This window comes from Ochotona curzoniae, unplaced genomic scaffold (genome assembly GCF_017591425.1).
Source record: "Ochotona curzoniae isolate NIBS_2020 unplaced genomic scaffold, NIBS_Ocur_1.0 contig_605, whole genome shotgun sequence".
NCBI lineage: Eukaryota > Metazoa > Chordata > Mammalia > Lagomorpha > Ochotonidae > Ochotona > Ochotona curzoniae.
This window is the reverse complement of record NW_024466491.1, coordinates 4377706-4395905: the sequence shown is the minus strand read 5'-3', so window position 1 is coordinate 4395905 and position 18200 is coordinate 4377706. Positions and strand designations below refer to the sequence as shown.

The following is an 18200-nucleotide window of genomic DNA, read 5'->3' as shown; positions in this document are numbered from 1 at the left end:
TACCGGATGAGATCGCCGCGTAGGCGAAGGCTTCCGCTCCCCTTCCCCACTTGACGTACGGATAGCAGCTAGGTCCGGCACCAAGTCCTATTAACCACAACCACGAGGCCTCAAGTGCACCCATTCCAGCGTGGAGGGAGGGAAGGGGTGCCTTCACCTGGGCCACCGAGACAGAGAAGGCTGTGGGTGCACACCCTTGGCTCCACTGGCACCCCAAGACGCGAGCTTCCCAGGCGGCACCCCCCCCCCCAGCGAGCATGGGCTAAGCCAGCACACGCGCCCCGCGCGCACGCTGCGACCCCCGCCGGCTGAGATTTAAACAAGGCAAACCTGTCAGAGCGCACGGGGCTGTAGGGCGGCGCGGTTGAGGAGAAGGGCTGGGCTTCACTCCCTAGGGCGGGTCCCATATTTAAGAGAGGTCGAAGCCCCCACTACCACTCAAACCCACCCACCATGGCTACGGCAGAGTGGTTCCTGGAGTCCCTGCCCATGGAGTCTGACGAAACGCCCATCTCCAACGCCAGAGAGGAAGACCAGGAGGACCGGAAGGCCACGCCGCAGCCCTGCAAGGACCCCCAGTGGCTCCCATCCCCCGACCAGGTGCCCAAAGACAGCCCCCTGCTCTTGGAGCCGCCCACCTGCACTCCTTCCCCGGAGGAGGCTCTGACCTCCGGCCCTGGCCCAGCTGTCCCTTGCCTGCCCCTGGATACCTTGTTCAGCCCCATCATCGAACAACTGCGCTATCTACTGAAGAAAGCGGACGAGTTTCAAAGCTACTTACTGTACAGGTAATGGCCCGGGGGGCCAGTCCCCCATCCCTGACGGTGGGGACTTGTGGGGTGAGAGGAGCGGCAGGCAGCTCACACACCACCCAGGTCCTGAATCCCCAAAGTGACACCTCAGAGAATCGCTGTGGGACTGATGGGTAGGGGGTAGGTAGGGACAGGTACCCGGCCTAGCGTGTCGCCAAGATGGACGCTGTTGGTTTCAAAGCCTTAGCTTCAGACTTTTAGGGTTGTTTTGGTTTGTTTTTTTTCAATGTATAGTAGGGGGAGAAATGAAAAATAAAAAGATCTTCCACCCTTTGGTTCACTTTTCTCCAAATGGCCAGGCCGGAGCCAGGAGCCAGGAACTTCCCGGCCTTCCATGCTGGGGTTAGGGGATGCTGGCCGCACAGGCCCAAGCTCTTGGGCCATTGTCGGCTGTTTCCCTAGCTGTGTTAGCAAGTAAAGCATCCGGGGACTCGGATATCCTGGCATGACGGGTGGTGGTTTTAACCTGGCGACACCATGAAAGGCTCGGGCAATTTTTCCACCCCCTCTCGGCCCCCCTCAAAAAAAACCAACGGGGGGGGCGCCTGGAGGAAGCTGTGATTCCCTAATGTCTCCGGTTTCTTGGCCAGCGCCCAGCAGGCGGCTGAGGGAGCCAAGCTGGAGGGCGCAGGTGCTGGCACTTTCACACCTGTTCCAGGCCAAGGGGATGTGGCGCTGTGGGCCGGCCAGGGCGACGGGTGTGTCTTTGCGAATGGGTGAGAGCACCCACCAGCCACCTATGTCTCTTCTCCGTAGCAGGGACCGAGTGCAAAAGGGACAGCTGGCCAAGGCCATGCCCACCTTCCTGCAGATGTGTCAGCCTTACTTCCTGTACCTGGAGGCCTCAGCCAGGAGCTTTCCTCCCATCTTCGGGGGCCTGCAGGAGCTGGTCCGAAAGAAGGTGTGTTGTAGCGTGTACGCTTTGCCTAAACTCCCCATCCCGTCCCACGTCCCACAATCCGCCCCGGGGATGGTGGGGGGCGGGAGGGAAAGGGGTGGTGTGGGTCGCTCCTGCGGGTGTACCCTCACCCTACAACACACCCTCTTGCTGGCAGTTTCTGGAAATCTCGCAGCAGCTGACCCTGCGCCTGGAGCAGCTGATCCTTCTGTATGCTTCCTTTGGCTTCGTGAGCCTGGAGCAAACAGATCCTTTAAGGTCACTGGGCGAAGGGGTGGGCGGGAGGGGAGGGAGGGCCACTGCCCCCCACCTCACGCCACCCACCCTCGTTCTCTGCCCCTCTCCTGGCCTGCAGTATTTCTTGCTTCTTCTGCGGGCGCTTCTCCATCAGCCCCTTTCATGAAGTGGCCATCTTCCGGTACTGCGCCCCGGCCGCCTACACAGCCAGCCGTTTCCCCAGATTCCTCTACAAGAAGATGCGATGGAACCTGGAGACCTTTCTACAGCCCAGGGGCCAGCGGCAAGAACCCCATGTGGATTAGTGAGTGCGAGAGAGGGCTGGCGGCGGTCAGTGAGGGCACCCAAGACTCAGAAAAGCCACCCACCCATCAAAATCAAAATTCTAGTATCGTAGCAGATAGAAAATGCCTTGCTATTAGGTCACAGCTCTGCCTCACAAATTTTAGCCCCAACTCTGAAATATGGGTGTTTTAAAGATTTATATGTGCGAAAGGGTTACAGAGAGAGAGAGACAGAGCAAGCTTCCCCCCAAATGGCCACATCACTCAGGGGCTAGGCCAGGCTGCAGCCAGGAGCCAGCCAGGAGCCATTCCTCCAGGTCTCCCCTGTGTGGGCAGCAGGACCCCCAAGCTCTCAAGCCATGGCCTGCTGTCTTTCTGGGGTTCCGAGCAAGAATAGAGAGCTGGATGGGAAGTGGAGTACCCAGGATTCGAACCAGCAGCCATACGCAGACCTATGCCACCAAGCGCTGCCCGTTCCCCCACCCCCAAGTGGCTGGGTGGGACCGACCCCTGAGGCACGCCTGCCTGCCTGCCTGTCTGCCTTTCCAGCTACTTTCTCTGCTACCGAGACACGTGGGAAGAGTCCGGCAAAAGTCTGGCCAGCTCGTGCCCGCAGATCCAGAAGCTGTGGTCCATCGGCCGCTGGGTGCACCTGGGACCGCCCGATGACGACCTGTGCTCCTGGTAGGGCAGGATAAACTGGGGCGCTGGCAGGGAGGGGGCCTCCCTTCTCCCAGGTGGTCTATTAGGGTGCCCCCTGCTCCCAGCACACCCCACCTCTGGAGTCTGGACGTTCTTTGGGCTCCCAGAGAGCGGTGAGGCACCTGCTCCAGGACCCACACAGCCAGCAGGGTGACTGGCAAAAAGTAAAGTTGGACACCAACTAGGAAAAGTTCTCTCCCCAGGGAGGCTGGCCACGCCCCACCTCCCCAAGCTGAGGAAGCGCTCTTGGGGTGTGTGTGTGTGTGTGTGGAGGGTGCCCCGCCTGTCTTCCCTTCTTCCTGTCCCTCCAGGATCCTGTGCCCACAGCCACTTGGAGACTACCAGCAGCTGCTGACCATCGGCTTCCAGGAGCCTTCGCACACGCTGGCCACCGACCTCCTGGTGCAGATCCTCACGGGACAGGCCAGCCCGCTCGGGCCTCCCGGCGCAGGAGGCCGCGCGGGGGCCTTGAGCCTTTGGGGTTGCCATTGGGGTTGTTGTGGGGGGTTAGGGAGGGAAACAGCCCAGACACCCGCCAACTCCCCGGACTGTGTGTGTGGGGGTGCTGGGGGGACGGGGGAGGCCACGCCCACCGCCTCAGCGCGCGGCCTTCTGGGAGATGTAGTCGGAGGGGAAGCGGTCGCAGCCGGAGAGCCCGAGGAAGGCACTGCGCATGCGTCGAGGCGCTTGTGAGAGGCATTTAAAAAATATATTCAGAAAAAAAAAAAGGAAGTGTCGCGGCCGTCTTGTCGACAACCGGAACCCAGCAAGCCCCGCTTTTAGGGTCGCGGGGAAATCCGACGCGCGCTAGAGAGGAAGAGGCTGGGGCCCCATCCACGCCCTTTCCCGGCCGTGACCCGGAAGTGCGTGGTGCTCACCAGGAGACTACATTTCCCAACATGCTCCAGGATGAGCGACCCGTTGCCGACGGAGCCCAGGCTTGACTTCCTGGTTTGGAGTTTCGGGGCGGGGGGCTGGGGCGCAGACAGGTGGTGCTCCTTAGGGGGTCGGGGGGGATCCCCAGGTTAAAGTTCCTAAGCAGCATCCTACTTTGGCTTGGGGCGGGGACTGCGGAAGCTGCGGGGCGAGCTGGACCCCTTGGGCGCGTCGCCATGTCTCCTGGTTTTGGATCTCCCATCCACAAGTTCATTCTCCCCACAGCGGGCTTGGACCAGGGTGCTGTAGGGTCCCCAGCACTTGGGGTGCCATGTTCTGTGACTTTCCAGGCACATCAGCAGGGCGTGGGGCAGCTGGGGTGTGTGTGTGGGCAACCGGTGTGTCTGTGCCCTGGTGACCTGGATGCAGCGCCCAGCTTTTCCTGCTGGGCCCCTGGCGTCAGTGGACGCGCAGTGGACTTGCAGTCCAGTAGAGCGAGTCACCAGGGAAGAACTCTGCGCCCGCCCGCCCGCCCGCAGCGCCAGGAGGCTGGAGGACCTGCAGGGCCTGGCGGGCGGGCCGACGATAAGGGCGCATTCCACATTCCGCCGGGCGGGCGCCTCCTGCCGCCCCGGGCACTGGCCTTTCCCCATCCCGCCGTGCGCGCGCACTCCCCTACCCCCAGCACAACCACCTGCAGAGAACCCCTCACCCCCCCCAAAAAAAAAACCACACAGGCTGCGCCTTCCCAGAGAGGAGGGGCTTTATGGGGGGGTGGGACACAGGCAGGGGGCCAAGGCAGTGACCCCTGGCCAGCTGCATTGGGTGTATGTAGACAGCAAGTGGTTAAGTTTGCGCCCCCCAGGAGGGGCTGGAATGGCTGGGGCAGTTCCCACGGTGGTGCGTCAGGGCTGCTGGCCTCTTTGTCCTGGAGTGGACATCAAGAACTCTGGTGAAGTTCTTCTTTCCTACACGGGCACACAGGACTGGAGCCCTCTGGACGCTGCCCAGGTCCTGTCCTGCAACGCGTCTGTTGCTTCCGGCGGAGGGTTAAGCCTCAGGGTTTGCGCTCTTCCTGGAGGCAGGGGTGGGGGTGGACAGAGCAGGCGGCTGCTGGATGCTCAGTGAAGTGGAGGTGTAGGTCCCAGGACCACACCACCGCTGCCTCTGTCGCTTCTCTGGCCCTCTGTCCCCACTTCCAGGCCCCCAGCCCCGTGTAACGTTTCAGTCCTGGCAGGCAGTGCAGTGGTTTTTTTTGAGTGGGGAGGAGAGAGGTGGCCGCCGCGATGCGCACCTGGCCGCGATGCGCACCTGGTTTCCTGGTGCTGCGGTGAGGCGGGTACATGGTAGGGGAAGAGGGAAGGACTGGAAAAGGGGATGCTTACCTGCTCCAAGCCATTCTCCGAGGCCTTTCTTCGGGGTGGCCAGATCACCGCCAACTTGCCGTCGCCCCTGCTCGCTGCGGGGCGGGAAGGGTCGCTTAGCGAGGCCCAGCCCCAACTCTCTACCCCCACCAGCTAGAGGCGGCCGGAACGAAAAGAAGCCGGCCGCGCCCCTAGAACACACACAGGTGTTCACCACCTCCACCCCGCGGACGCCTCCGCCCAGCCTTGGGAACCCGCAGTGGACAGGCAAATCAAAGTGCACAGAGCAGTTACGGGGAGGGGGCTGAACCCCGCCAGGGCTAGCATCCCCCATCCCTTCCGTGGTGCCAATCTGGAAGCCCGAGGTCCCAGGCAGGAAGTTAGTGGGCAAGAGACTCAGAGTTGAGAGGAGGAGGGGAGCCTGACCAATGGACCGCCTCCTCTCCCCCCCCCCCAAAGGAAAAGACGGAGGAGGCAAGAGGAAGCCTCGCTGGAGTCAGGCAGTCGGTGCCCAAGGCCGGAGTCCCCCGGCTTACCGGTGAGGCTGGGCGAGGGCTCCTGGAAGTCGGCGGTGCCATAGATGCTGCGCCGCTGGCGCTGCAGTTCCTGCTCGCGCGCGTGCACCTCGCGCACCTCCAGCTCCAGCAGCGACGGCGCCATCGGCGGCGGAGCGCGGGCCAGCACGGGCGCCCGGCCCTGCACAGCCGATCGCGGCTGGCCTCCGGGCTCCGCAGCCGGGGTACCGCCAGCCACCCCTTCGAAGAAGCGCTTGAGCTGGCCCAGCGGAGGCGGCGGCGGCGGAGGGGGTAGTGGGGCGCACGGTTCTGGGGTGGCGGGACGCGCCAGCGCCGCCTGCCGATGAGCCTCGCGCTCGATGTCGCGCTGCATCTGCGCGCCGGCCCGCGCGCGCTCCAGGGCACGCGGGATCGTGGGGCCTGGGCCAGGCAAGCTGAGCACTGGCCGCACGCGCAGCTCCACCAGTTCCTGGCCGGCGCGGTTCGAGCTCAGGCCCCGGCTGCGGCGCAGGCTTTCCTCGCGTTCACAGCTCCTGCGGATTTCGCGCTCGATGGGGGTCTCCATGAGCAGTTGCCCGGGACACCGGGGGTTAGCCTCCGCAAGCACCTGGGGGGCTGCCAGCCCAGGCCCAGGGGAGCACGAGTCGGGGGCCAGAGGTGGACACTGCCTCGCGAACTCTGCACCCGGCTCCTCGGGTAGCCCAGGACTGTCCAAGGCCGCAGGTGCACCCGGCGCCGGACACTCGGCGTCCGGCTCCGCTGATGGCCGCAGGCCTTCGCCCTCTGGTTCTGGGGTCTCCACGGCGCCCTGTTCTGCGGAGAGGACCTCGCAATCCAACCTGGGGACCTCGCTGTCCTGCTGTAGTGCAGGCTCCCAGGAAACTTCGTTGTCCAGCCCGGGGGGCTCGTGGCCCTGCGCTTCTGACGACCCCAGGGCTCCGCTCTCCGGCCCGGAGGCCTCGATGTCCAGGGTCAAGAACAGCTTAGAAGAAACCCTCCGCGGCCAGCGCCGGGGGGGCGGGCGGGCACGGGTATATGTGTGTGTGAGAAAAGGGGTGCCCCGAGCTAGGGCGCCGCACCTGTGGCTGCCGCCGCCGCCCACGGTTCCAAGGCGTCGCCCGCACCGGCCGCTTCTTTGACCCGCCTCTGGCCCCTGAGAATGCCCACCCCTCCTCCATGGAGGTGGAGTGGCCAGGGCTGGGCACCGCCCCTCGCCCTCCACCTGCCCACAGATGCTGGCCACGCCCTGGCCACGCCTTCGGGGCGGGGGTGATTGGCGGGTCCCCCAGGTCGCCTCAGGCCGCAGGACTTCCTGGAAGAGGGCCCGCTAGCTGAGGGTGAGGGGACACGGATGGGGGCCCCCCCGCGCTGCGAGCCGTATCCTCCCAGTGGCCTGGCCAGCCTTTTAGGCAGAACTGTGTCCCCCAGCACTGGCCAAGAAACGACCGCGCCCACCCAACAAGAACTTCAGCAGGGACCCTCTCCACCCACCGCCCCGGGGCCCAGCTGCCACCTGGCGGTCAGCGACAACCCCTCCAGGACCCGGGCGACAGGAGCCGCCTCCATGCTGCCCCCACGACTCCCACGAGCCTGCCGGGGCGACCGAGCGTAGGCAGCCCGGAGGCGCGCAGCTGGGTGGGTGGTTACGGTTACCAGGCGGGTCACCTTGGGCCCAGGCGGCCTGGGAGGCCCAGAGCTGGGGACAGAAGGAGTCCAGGCTTGCTTGCACCAAGGGAGCGGCTCCCTGTGACCAGGGCCTCGCCTGACGTTCCAGGGCAGGACGGCCACCTCCAGGGACCCATCCTGACTGCTGGCTGGGTGCCACCGGGATAACACAGAAGTACAGTGACTGAGATAGACTGGGGGAGAGGGGCTGTGGGGCTCAGAAGCCCCCCGACAACCCAGTTGTGTGGCCACCCTGCCCCATGGTCCCCCGTGACAAATGCTCTGCCTTCTTCCATCCTCTCAACTCTCCCCTCTCTGGGATCCCAGCCGGAAGACATACCCTCCTCCCTCTGACTCCGTAGGTCCCATCGGAAATCTGTCTCTCTCCTGCCCACAACCTGAGCATTGAGGCCCAGGTGGCGAAGTTACAACTCAGGCTTCTAGCATCCCATATGGACTTGTCGGGGTTCGAGTCCCGGCTGCTCCATTTCCCACCTGGCTCTCACTGCTAATGCTCCCGAGATGTTAAAGATGGCCCAAGTCCTTGGGTCTCCGCTGCCGATGATGCATCGAGCACCTGTCTCCTGGCTTTGAACCTGCCCAGCTGTCTCCGGCTGTTACAAACAGCGGACAGAAAGGCTGTCTTTCCCTCGCTCTATAAATCTGCCTTTCAAATAAAAATAAACCAAAAACATAATAATAAAGGGGAGGGGGAAGGCTGGTAACATACAAGAATCGAGGGGCAGATGCTGGGGCAGTGGTGACGAGATGGGAGCGCCCCTGCATCCCACGCTGCAGCGCTGGCCACTGCCCCCAGCTCCCAGTAAAGGCGCTGGCCAGCAAGCAGGGGCACCAGCTCAGGTTCTGGGGCTTCTGTCAACCATCGGGGAGACCCGGATGGAGTTCCTGCATCGTGCCTTCAGCCCGGGCCAGCCGACTGTTGAGTGCTTTCAGAGAAAACCGCTGAGGAGCACATTTCTCTCAGTCTCTCTGGCTTTTTTTGTTTTTGTTTTTCTTAAGCTTTGCTTATTTTTATTGGAAAGGCAGCTTTATAGAGAGGAAAGACAAGTTTTTTTTAATTGCAAGATCAGATGTACAGAGAGGAGGAGAGACAGAGAGGAAGATCCTCCATCCAATGATTCACTCCCCAAGTGACTGTAACAGCCGGAGCTGAGCTGATCCGGAGCCAGGAGCCAGGAGCTCCTCCGGGTCTCCCACATGGGTGCAGGGTCCCAAGGCTTTGGGCCGTCCTCCACTGTTTTCCCAGACCACAGGCAGGGAGCTGGATGGAATGGGAGGCAGTCGGAACTAGAACCTGTGCTCTGGTAAGGAATATGGGCATGCAAGCATCAGCGGCTCTCCTGGGCCCAATACAGCAGCCTAACGGCTAAAGTCCACATCTTGCATGCACCAGGATCCCATATGGGCACCAGTTCCTATTCTGACTGCTCTATTTCCCATCCAGCTCCCTGCCTGTGGCCTGGGAAAGCAGTGGAGGACGGCCCACAGCCTTCGGACCCTGCACCAGTGTCGGAGACCAGGAGGAGCTCCTGGCTCCTGGCTTCAGATCGGCTCAGCTCTGGCTGTCATTGCATGTATCTGTAGACTAAACCAGCAGGTGCAAGATCTTTCTGTCTCGGTAAATTTTGGCTGCCTTTCCAATAAAAATAAATAAATCTTTTAAGAAGTGAACGAGACTGAACAGACCAGGCCACAATAAAAAACCAGAGAAGTTGTCTAATCTATTCTAGAACCTCCCAGTAACTGTTACACCATCTAAGGAGGGTCTGGGACCCCCAAGGGCCTTTGATCAGACTCTCCCATTCCACAGATGGGGAAGTGACCCCCAGGACCAGGCCATCCCCTGGGGCCTGCGCCTCCTGGTTCCCACAATCCTGGCTTTCTGGGCTCAGTTGTCCCTCAGTCCCCTAAGAGAGGCTGAAGAGAGAGGGCAGCCAGCCTGTCGGAGTGTCCACAAGCAGGTGACCCTGCAGGGCCCCGAGGGGTCTGAGTGACCACTCATGGCGCACACACCCCAGCACCACACACTGGCTGGCGTGTTCCTGCTCCTGTTAACGCCGAGTGCGGCAAAGAGGCCAGAGGTTGGTAAATAATTTATCAGGATAGCTGATAGTGCCTCCCCAGAAACTGCCAGCCAGCCCCCAGCCCCCCTGGCCACCACCACCCTGTCCACTGCCTGCCTCCACCACCGCCTCCTTCTCCCAGTGGCCCAAATCAAACCAGCCAGACCAGCTCTCCCAGTGCCTACCCTCGGTACCCCCACCCCTGTCGGTGAGGCCACTGCTGCAGGTGCTACTTCAGCCCGGCAGGTAAAGGGAATTGAACTTGGCGGACCCCAAGGTGGGTCTACCTGCAGAGATGACGCTGCAGAGCCAGCTGTGGTCCCCAGCCATGTGCGTGTAAGTGCCTGGGGTTCCTGGGCAGCAGGTGGGGGTGAAGGCTGGGCAGTGGGAGCAGGGCCTAGGAGGGGGGCTTGTGGCTTCGCCCAGGAAGCCAAGAGCTCCAGCTGGTTTGCCCTGAGTGGCAGGGAAATGGAGGGGTGGCCAGCCAGCCCCAGAGGATCCTCCACATTGTTGCTTGCCCCGTGGGAGCCTTAGCCTGCCCCCGCCCCCTTTTTCTTCTTCTTTGAGCATTTTCCACTGGCCAGTAGCTGGACGCCCAAAGTCCATCCGGGAGGGGCAGCAGGAGGGAGAAGTGGGGGTGGGGCTACTAGGAGATGGAGGTGGGGGCTGGGGCAAATGTTGGGGGGGTCCCTCTTGTCCGTCTGCTCCTCTGAACTCCGCCAACCCCCTTTAGGGCCCGGGGTTGGGGACAGGAGCCATGCCTGAGGTTGGCCCACAACCTCCAAGGGGCGAAAGATGGTGACCTGGCTGGTGACCCAGCCACAGGCAGCTGCTAAGGACGGCCGGGCCGGGTCCGGGAGTTCATATTGGCCCCGGGGTGCATGTGTGCCCATCGGCTCTTGCCCACGGCACATACAAGGATGTTTGCTGTGAAGCTAACGGGATGAGGCAGGTTGCAGAGGTCTCTTGAGAGTGCCCTCCGCCTCCACATATACCAGGGACCCCAATTCCATACCCTCACCTTTCTGGGTCCCCCCCCTTGCATTATTCACCAAGGACAAAGATGGTTGCCTAGCAACGGGAACCCAATCCCCACCCCAGCGCCCGCCCCCAAGCAAGAGGCTGAGAAGGATTACATCTGGGGGGGGTACAGCCCAGGGTTGGGGGGGCAGTGAGGGAACCTCAGCGTGTCCCCAGGGCGCAAAATCTATGGTCAGGGACATTCCGTAAGCTATGGCTTTGGTCCCAGCCCCAACCAGACTCCCAGAGCTGGCCTCTGCACCCTGGGCACCCTGGCTGCCCGCACCCCACCCCATTTCCCGGGGTGCAGGGTCTGAGGGGTCTTGAAGAATCAGGTTGGAATTTGAGTCCACGACCTGGCAACCTGGGGCAGACGGGTTGTTTCTTTTGTGTGTGTGTGTGTTTTGTTGTTATCACCTATTCCCCTGCCTGTCCGATGGGGACAGGAATCCCCCCCATTGGAAAGAGCAGCTGGTTGACCGCGAGGCGCTGGCAGATTTTTGTCCTGCGTGTCCCGGCAGAGTCCATTCCGGGGCAGGGACATGGTGTCGGTTGGTTGGTTAGGAAGGGGGGAGGCAGGGTTGCCGCGGCGGCTGCGGGCAGCCAGCGGAAGCCCCACGAGGCACTTAGAACCCTATAGATAGCAAGTGCATTACGCATCCGTGCTGCGGCCAGGCCTCAGAGGGGCACGGAGAAAGCTCACCCAGCAGGAGCAGGGGCCCAGCGGGCAGTGTGTGGGAGGGGGAGCAGGTGAAACACCACGGGCACGCGTGGCTGGCGGGTAGGGAACAGCCTGGCTGGACACCTTACAGGGGCAGCCAGAAAAGCGTCCAGCCCACGAGGCATGGGTGGGGGACGGAAAATCGGAATGCTGGAGAAGGAGGAGGGGAGACAGGGTGACATGTTTAAGATCCTGCTTACTCCAGCTTGCAGTTCCCTGGCTCTCAGCAGAGACACCCGATGACCCTTGTCCCCTAGGGAGAGCTGTGTTGACCAGTACAGAAGGTGGACTGGGGTTGCCATGGCAATGGTAGGGTTTGGCGGCCCCCTTCTTCCTCCTCAGGGCCGCCGGGGCCAGACAAGGTATGGAATTACCTAGAGACACACAGCAATGGCCGACAGACCTGCGGGAGGAGGTGGGGTGGGGTGGGGTGGGGTGGGCAGGGCTGTTGCTTCAGCACCCATGGGAGACAGAGGCAGGACCTGGGCTTTGCCTGGTTGGACAAGATAGGGGCGCTCTCCCGAGGTAGCCGGAGGAGGAAAGGGAGCCCCAAAGACCCTTCCTCAGCCCCTCTCCCACCCCCACCCCGCCCCAACAGACCCATGGCTGAGAGCTCCCTCTACCGGCAACGGCTGGAAGTCATCGCCGTAAGTGACACCCCACAACCCTCGGGGGGCTCTCGGCCCTGCCCCCCGGGAACCCCCAAACTGGCAGCTACCCCTGTCTCCAACTACCCCCCGCCGCCCCAGCCCTGGACTCAGACCCAGCTCTGCGAAGCGGGGAACCGCGCCCTCTGCTGCAGGTCCTGCTCGAGGCGCGCCCTCCACCCTGCACCCCTAAATTCCTCTCCCGGTTCACTGGTACCCACAGAATAGCAAGGTCTGCTCTTCTTGCCCTCCTGGTGGAACAGGCGTCACCCAGAGTCCCCGTTCCCAACCCCGGACTTTTGCAAACACCCCCATTCTCCCTCTTGTGGACCCCACCCTTTGGGGGGGTCAGCTTTCCCTGGGGACCTGAGCCTCTGGGACTCTTTCTCCCTGAACCTTGTCTCTCCCATTCTGACCCCTGATCCTGGGGCCCAGGATAGGTTCCACCTGTGCACTCCAGTTTTCCACACCCCATCTTTCCGCACTTCCACTTGCACCCCATCTTTCTAACCACTTGTGCAATTCTCCACTGCCACCCTACCTGTATGCCATCTTCTGCCTCTACCTGTGCACCCCAATTTTCCCACACCTCATCTCTGCACCCCCTTTCTCTGAACCCAGCTGTGCGCCCCAATTTCTGCAGCATCCCGCTCTTGCACCCCATCTCGACGCATCCACACCTCCGCAACCCCCTCTCTGACCTCATCGCGGCCCCTCCCATCTCTGCACACCCCGCGGTTTTTTTTTTTTTTTTTTTTGGATCCCCACGGTTGTACCCCCACATCTCAGATCCCCGTCTCTCCGTCTCGCTAGCACCTCCAGCTCGACCACCGCGTCTCTGCAGCACAGCTCCCGGCCCGCCCACCCACCCCCGACCCCCAGACCCCCAGACCTCTCTCTCCTCTCCAGGGCGCAGGCGAGGCCTCCGCAGCATCCCGGCCCCGCCCCCGCCACGCCCTGCCCCCCAAACCCTGGGCGCGCTGCTGAGTCAGCGCCTCCGCAGCGCCCCCGTCCCCGGGGAGCCCCCCGCGGCGGCGGGTGCGGCGGGGAGGGGAGGCCCGGCCCCGCCCCGCTCGGCCCGGGGCTCCCGGTCCAGCTCGGCGCCGCCGTCTGTGTGCGCAGGAGAAGCGACGCCTGCAGGAGCAGATCAGCACAGCGCGCCGGGAGCTGGACGAGGAGAGACTCCGCGTGGAGCGGCTCAAGGTTGGGGGCGCGGCGGCCTTGGCCTTGGGCTAGCTGACCTGGGGTCGGGTGGAGCGGGGAGGGAGACGGCTTGGGTCTGTGCAAGCAGCTGCCCGGGATGAGGCAAGGTAGGGACGACACGCTTTGTTCTTCTGCGTGGGGCAGGGGCTGGCACCTGGAGGCGTTGGTCTCCGGCATGTTGTGGGGTGCGGTTTTGGCCAACTGGGAGGTCTGATCAGGCTAGGGTAGGGTTTGGAGGGCTGGGGTGGTGGTGGTGGTGGTGAGGCTCTTGCGTTGGAACCACCTTGAGAACAGGATGGGACAGGACAAGTGTTGGTCTTCGCCCTGGGGAGGTGCCCGGGGAGCCTGGGTCCTGCTTTAAGGCAAGGCAGCGGAGACACAGTGATGTCACTTTGGGAGTGTCCACGCACCCCCACCTGAAGGATGGCCAAGGCAGGGCTGTCCCCAGGGGTAGGGGGTGGGGGACAGAGGGTGCCTGCCCCGGCCTGCTGGGAATGGGTGGGGGCTGTGGACTGCTCATGTTGGGGTGTGTCCCACTTGGGGGACAATGACGTGGACCCCCATCTGGGGTGTGGGGGGGATTGGGTGCAAATGGGTGCATTAAAGAGTCTGCCCCTAGCCATGGGGTCTCCAGCACGGGGTGGGGGAGCAGTGAAGGAGGGAGAGTCCGCATGCCCAGCCTGGTCCCCTCTCCCGTGTCCAGAGGAAGTCTGTCCGTGAACGCTGGCTCATGGATGGCACGGCCACCCAGGACCCCGCCCCCCAAGACCCCCAGTCGCCAGAGGGTCAGGCTCAGGCTCGCATCCAGACGCTGGAAGACAGCTTGTTCACGTGAGTGGGACCCTGCCCCAGCCCTCGGGGTGGGAGCGGGGCAGCCGGGCAGGGGAAGCTCAGGGTTCCCAGCCAGCCCCGTTCTCTCTGCCAGGCTCCATTCGCAGCTGCAGCTGTTACAGAGTGCTTCTACAGGTGCCCAGCACAAGCCCTGGGGGAGACCCACCTGGCGCCGGCAGGTGAGGGGGTGTGGCGGGGGGGCAGCGGCACTGTGATGTTAGGGACCTTGGCTCAGCTGCTAGATCTGTGTGAGAATTCATCTGTGGCCTTTTTTTGAGACTTGATTTGAAATGCAGAATGAAAGAGACTGAGAGAAAGAGGAAGACCTTCTCTATTCGCCAGTCTTCTCTCTGATAGCCGTAATGACTGGGGCTGGACCAGGCGCAAGCTGGTGGGAGCTGGGGGCTCCATCCAGACTCCCACGTGGGTGGCAGGGACCCCAGGGCCGGAGCCGTCCCCTGCCCCCTCCCAGGGTGCACACAGGAAGCTGAAATGGGCAGCAGAGTGGGGACTCAGGCAGTCCCTTAGGGGACAGACCACCGTGGGGTGGGGCTGCTGTGATGGGCACAGTGGGAAGGGCGCCGAGACATGGGCAGGTGGCCCTGTGATTTGACCTTGAAGGTCACAAGGTGCTCTTGTGAGCAGACACACCCCTAAGGACTGGTTCTTATACTTGTGTGGTTTTAACGATGGGTTGACTGGTTGATTTAAATGGCAGAGTTACGTGGAGAGAGAGATCTTCAGCTATTCATTCATTCCCCAAATGGCCACAACAGGCAGGCAGAAGCCAAAAGCCCGAAACCCCAGCTGGGTCTCCCACGTGGGTGCAGGGGCCCAAACACCCGGGCCTTCCAATGCTGCTTCCTCAGGCACTCTGGCGGGGAACAGGATAGGAAGCGGAGTCACCAGGACTCGAACCTGCGTGCATGTGGAATGCCAGCACTACAGGCGGCAGCTTCACCTGCTGTCCCTGGTGTCTCGCCTTAGTTCCAAGAGCCTGTTGGAGATGTGGGGGGCAGGGATAGACACCTGTGTCGTGTGGGCGGCCCCTGTTGGGGTTCTGAGGCATGCTGGGTGATCTTAGCTCAAAATGAGCAAGCTCACTCTTTGGAGGAGAAGTTGGGTGTCTTTCGAGGGTCCATGAGGGCATGGCAGTGTGTGTCGGCGGTGGGGGGCGGGAGCACACAGCAAAGGTGTCTGAAATGGAGGCATTCAAGGAAGACTTCCTGGAGGCAGGGCCCTGCATGTCAGCTGCATCCAGGAAGAAACAGCCTGTTAAGGCTTTGGCATGGATAGGATCAGCCCCTTGGCACTCGCTGGCCCTTCGCACCAGGGTGGGTTTCATGCCACCTTCTCCAACACACCTTCTCTGAGGGAGGCGGGCAGGGGAGGGCAGGGGCAGGTGTCTGTGTGCCCCTTGCTGCCCTGGGGCTCATGCCCATTGTGGGAGGCAGTAAGTGGTGGTGCCAGTTCTGGACCCCTGCCCTCCCTCCCCCACCCCCTGCCGCCCCATGTGGGAGAGCCGGATGGAGCTCCTGGCTCCTGGCTTTGGACCAGCCCTGCCCTGGCTGAAGTGGTCATTTTGGGAGTGAACCAGCAGATGGAAGATCTCTCTTTCGGTTATGCAACTCAGCATTCAAGGAGGGGCCCCAGCTTCCACCCCCTTCATCCATGCATCTTCTGCCTCCCCCTCACTCGCTCATGCTCTGTGTGGCCACGCAGCCACGGGTGCCTTCACCACACACTGCTGCTCCTCCTTGTGTCCCTGTCACCCTGGTGGCTGGCAGAGTGGGCTGTGCTGCAAGAACTCAGCACTGCTTAGGCACCTCCTGTATACAGGGAGCAGCGGGGGAGGGGGCATTTAGCCTTCCAGGTCAAGGAGAGCTGTGGAGGTCTATGGGGGGGGGGCAGGTGGCATGCTACTGGGCACCAGGCCGGCCCTGAGCATGTCTTTGCCCAATCACACCCCTCCCACCCCACCTTCTGCCCCTACAGGGTCCGCGCCCTCTCTCCCAGCCAGCGATGGAGATGGAAACAGGCCTGGCAGGTGGGTGTCAGGGACCTGGCCCCCAGGCACGTGGCAGCCCAAGTGAGGTTGGGGTTCCGGCAGTTCCTGCTCACTCCATCTCATCTTTCCTCTCTCTTCTCCCCTGCCTCCCCCACCACGACCTCCGCAGGCCAAGCGACCGCGGACAGGAGGGCCTCCTTACCCCTGGAGCCTCTGGCCTCCCCACAGGCCGTCGTGGCTGAGCCCAGGGAGGAGGCAACTGAGGTTCAACCAGCGCCCACGCAGGTCCCAGAAGCCAACGGTCCCTGCCAGGCAGCCAGCCTTGCACCGGAGACAGAGCCCAGCCCGGCCAGGGCAGGGGTGGTGAGGGTGGTGTGGGAGGGACTGAGAGCCACGGAGGACAGTGCCACGGAGGCCACAGGCGCCGAGCTGGAGGCGCAGGTGGAGCAGGTGGTGCGGGAGGCCGTGGCCGAGCGGAGGGAGCCCCGCAGCCCCGAGCCGCCGGCCTGGGTGCGGCAGGACCAGGGCGCTGTGGAGGTGGTGTGGGAGGGCGTGGGGGGCGAGGGGTCGGGTGCGGCGCCCCAGGCAGGAGCCCCCCGGGGCGGCTCGGTGGGAGAGGACGGGTCCTTCATCTGGGTGGACAGGGTGACGCTGAGTGAGGACTGGGAGGAGCTGCTGATGGAGGGGCTGGAGGGGCCCGGGGGCGGCGGGGCGGGGGAGGCCTGGGAGGAGGAGCGCAGGCGCGCGGGGGCTGGACCCGAGGGGACCCCCCTGCACCCCGAGGAGCCAGCCCTGGGGGGCGGCGGGGCGGGGGAGGCCTGGGAGGAGGAGCGCAGGCGCGCGGGGGCTGGACCCGAGGGGACCCCCCTGCACCCCGAGGAGCCAGCCCTGGGGGGCGGCACGGGGGAGGCCTGGGAGGCGGGGACCCCCCTGCACCCCGAGGAGCCAGCCCTGGGGGGCGGCACGGGGGAGGCCTGGGAGGCGGGGACCCCCCTGCACCCCGAGGAGCCAGCCCTGGGGGGCGGCGGGGCGGGGGAGGCCTGGGAGGCGGGGACCCCCCTGCACCCCGAGGAGCCAGCCCTGGGGGGCGGCAGGGCGGGGTGGGGCGGCTCCGAGGCCACGCCCTCGGAGGAGGAGCCGAGGGGCGGGGCGGGGCCGAGAGGAGGGGCGGAACCATTGGAGGCGGGGTCGATAGAGGGGGCGGGGCAGCTGGAGGAGGAGCCTATTGTAGGAGCGGGGCCATTGGAGAAGGAACTAGGAGGAGGGGCGGAGCAGCTGGAGGAGGAGCCGGGTGGAAGGGCGGAGCCACTGGGAGAGGAGCCAGGCAGAGAGGAGGAGCTAAAGGGGGCGGAGTCACATGAAGAGGCGGAGCAACTGGGGGCGGGAACAACCGGAGGAGAGGGCCCACTGGGGGAGGAGACAGGAGGGGAGGATAAGGGAGGAGAGGAGGGGCCAAGGGGAGGGGCGGAGCCGCCGGGGGAGGAGACAGGCAGAGGGGCGGGGCCACCGAGGGAGGAGCCTGCAGGGGAGGGGGCCGGTCTGGGGGAGGAGACCCTGGCGGAGGAGGGGAAAGGAAGCGAGGAGGGTCTGCAGGGGCTGGGGGAGGAAGCACCGCAAGGGGCTGCAGCGGATCTGAAGGATTCCAGGGGAGGAAGTCCGCCCCAGGCTGAGGAAGTGAGCAAGGCTGAGCCGCCCCTGCAGGTGCAGCCCCCGGAGGAGCAGGAGAAGCAAAAGGAGCAGGTGGAGCCCCAGGAGGAGCAGGTGGAGCCCCAGGAGGAGCAGGTGGAGCAGCTGCAGCCCCAGGAGGAGCAGGTGGAGCAGCTGCAGCCCCAGGAGGAGCAGGTGGAGCAGCTGCAGCCCCAGGAGGAGCAGGAGAAGCAAGAGGAGCAGGTGCAACCCCAGGAGGAGCAGGTGGAGCAGCTGCAGCCCCAGGAGGAGCAGGTGGAGCAGCTGCAGCCCCAGGAGGAGCAGGTGGAGCAGCTGCAGCCCCAGGAGGAGCAGGCGGCAAGGCAGACTGGCCGCCTTGCCCAGGCAGCCCCAGAGCAGCCCTCGGAGCGCCAGCCATTGCTGCAGCAGGAAAGGCCTGGGGCCCACCCAGTGCCCACCTACGCACCTGCCAGGCAGCCAGAGCCACCTGCCCCCCGCGAGGGCCAAGGGGCGGCCGGCCCGAAACAGAAGACGTGCCAGTGTTGTGCAGTGATGTGAGCCCGCGTCCCCCGCCCCATGCCAGCTCCTCTCTCAGCTACCTCGGCCTCTTGGCACCCAGCAGAGGGTCCCGGGCCCAGCCAGGGCAGCGCGGGACTGGCCCGCACGTCGGCCCACGCCTGGCCTCC

At 64.0% G+C, this 18200-nt stretch overlaps 3 protein-coding genes across 3 annotated transcripts; 2 read left to right on the top strand and 1 right to left on the bottom strand.

Moving 5' to 3' along the window:
• The first annotated feature begins 453 nt into the window (after nt 1-453).
• CUNH19orf67 (chromosome unknown C19orf67 homolog) lies at nt 454-3626 on the top strand. Its single transcript, XM_040990236.1, has 6 exons — nt 454-788; nt 1569-1713; nt 1868-1968; nt 2066-2251; nt 2781-2915; nt 3245-3626. Exons 1-6 carry the CDS (start codon nt 454-456, stop codon nt 3624-3626), a joined length of 1284 nt encoding a protein of 427 aa, XP_040846170.1.
• Nucleotides 3627-4558: 932 nt separating this feature from the next.
• On the bottom strand, nt 4559-6253 carry MISP3 (MISP family member 3). The gene is made up of 3 exons (XM_040990944.1): nt 5710-6253; nt 5195-5268; nt 4559-4884 (listed from the first exon to the last, which is right to left on the bottom strand). The coding sequence occupies exons 1-3, from the start codon at nt 6251-6253 to the stop codon at nt 4867-4869; spliced, it is 636 nt and encodes a 211-aa protein (XP_040846878.1). The 3' UTR covers nt 4559-4866.
• Nucleotides 6254-9732: 3479 nt separating this feature from the next.
• Nucleotides 9733-18072, top strand: PALM3 (paralemmin 3). The gene is made up of 8 exons (XM_040990235.1): nt 9733-9773; nt 11777-11825; nt 12948-13028; nt 13732-13859; nt 13954-14038; nt 15855-15906; nt 16037-17628; nt 17860-18072. Exons 1-8 carry the CDS (start codon nt 9733-9735, stop codon nt 18070-18072), a joined length of 2241 nt encoding a protein of 746 aa, XP_040846169.1.
• The last annotated feature ends 128 nt before the right edge of the window (nt 18073-18200 follow it).

Bases quoted from the DNA above. Each gene is read 5' to 3' on its own strand.
- CUNH19orf67 (XM_040990236.1), top strand. From the start codon at position 454: ATGGCTACGGCAGAGTGGTTCCTGGAGTCCCTGCCCATGGAGTCTGAC. The intron at 2,252-2,780 runs GTGAGTGCGAGA...CTGCCTTTCCAG, and splicing joins CAAGAACCCCATGTGGATTA to CTACTTTCTCTGCTACCGAG. The intron at 2,916-3,244 runs GTAGGGCAGGAT...CTGTCCCTCCAG, and splicing joins GATGACGACCTGTGCTCCTG to GATCCTGTGCCCACAGCCAC.
- MISP3 (XM_040990944.1), bottom strand. From the start codon at position 6,253: ATGGAGACCCCCATCGAGCGCGAAATCCGCAGGAGCTGTGAACGCGAG. The intron at 5,269-5,709 runs GTAAGCCGGGGG...CCCGCCCCGCAG, and splicing joins GCCCTCGCCCAGCCTCACCG to CGAGCAGGGGCGACGGCAAG.
- PALM3 (XM_040990235.1), top strand. From the start codon at position 9,733: ATGACGCTGCAGAGCCAGCTGTGGTCCCCAGCCATGTGCGT. The intron at 13,029-13,731 runs GTTGGGGGCGCG...TCCCGTGTCCAG, and splicing joins TCCGCGTGGAGCGGCTCAAG to AGGAAGTCTGTCCGTGAACG. The intron at 17,629-17,859 runs GTGGAGCCCCAG...CTGCAGCCCCAG, and splicing joins TGGAGCCCCAGGAGGAGCAG to GAGGAGCAGGCGGCAAGGCA.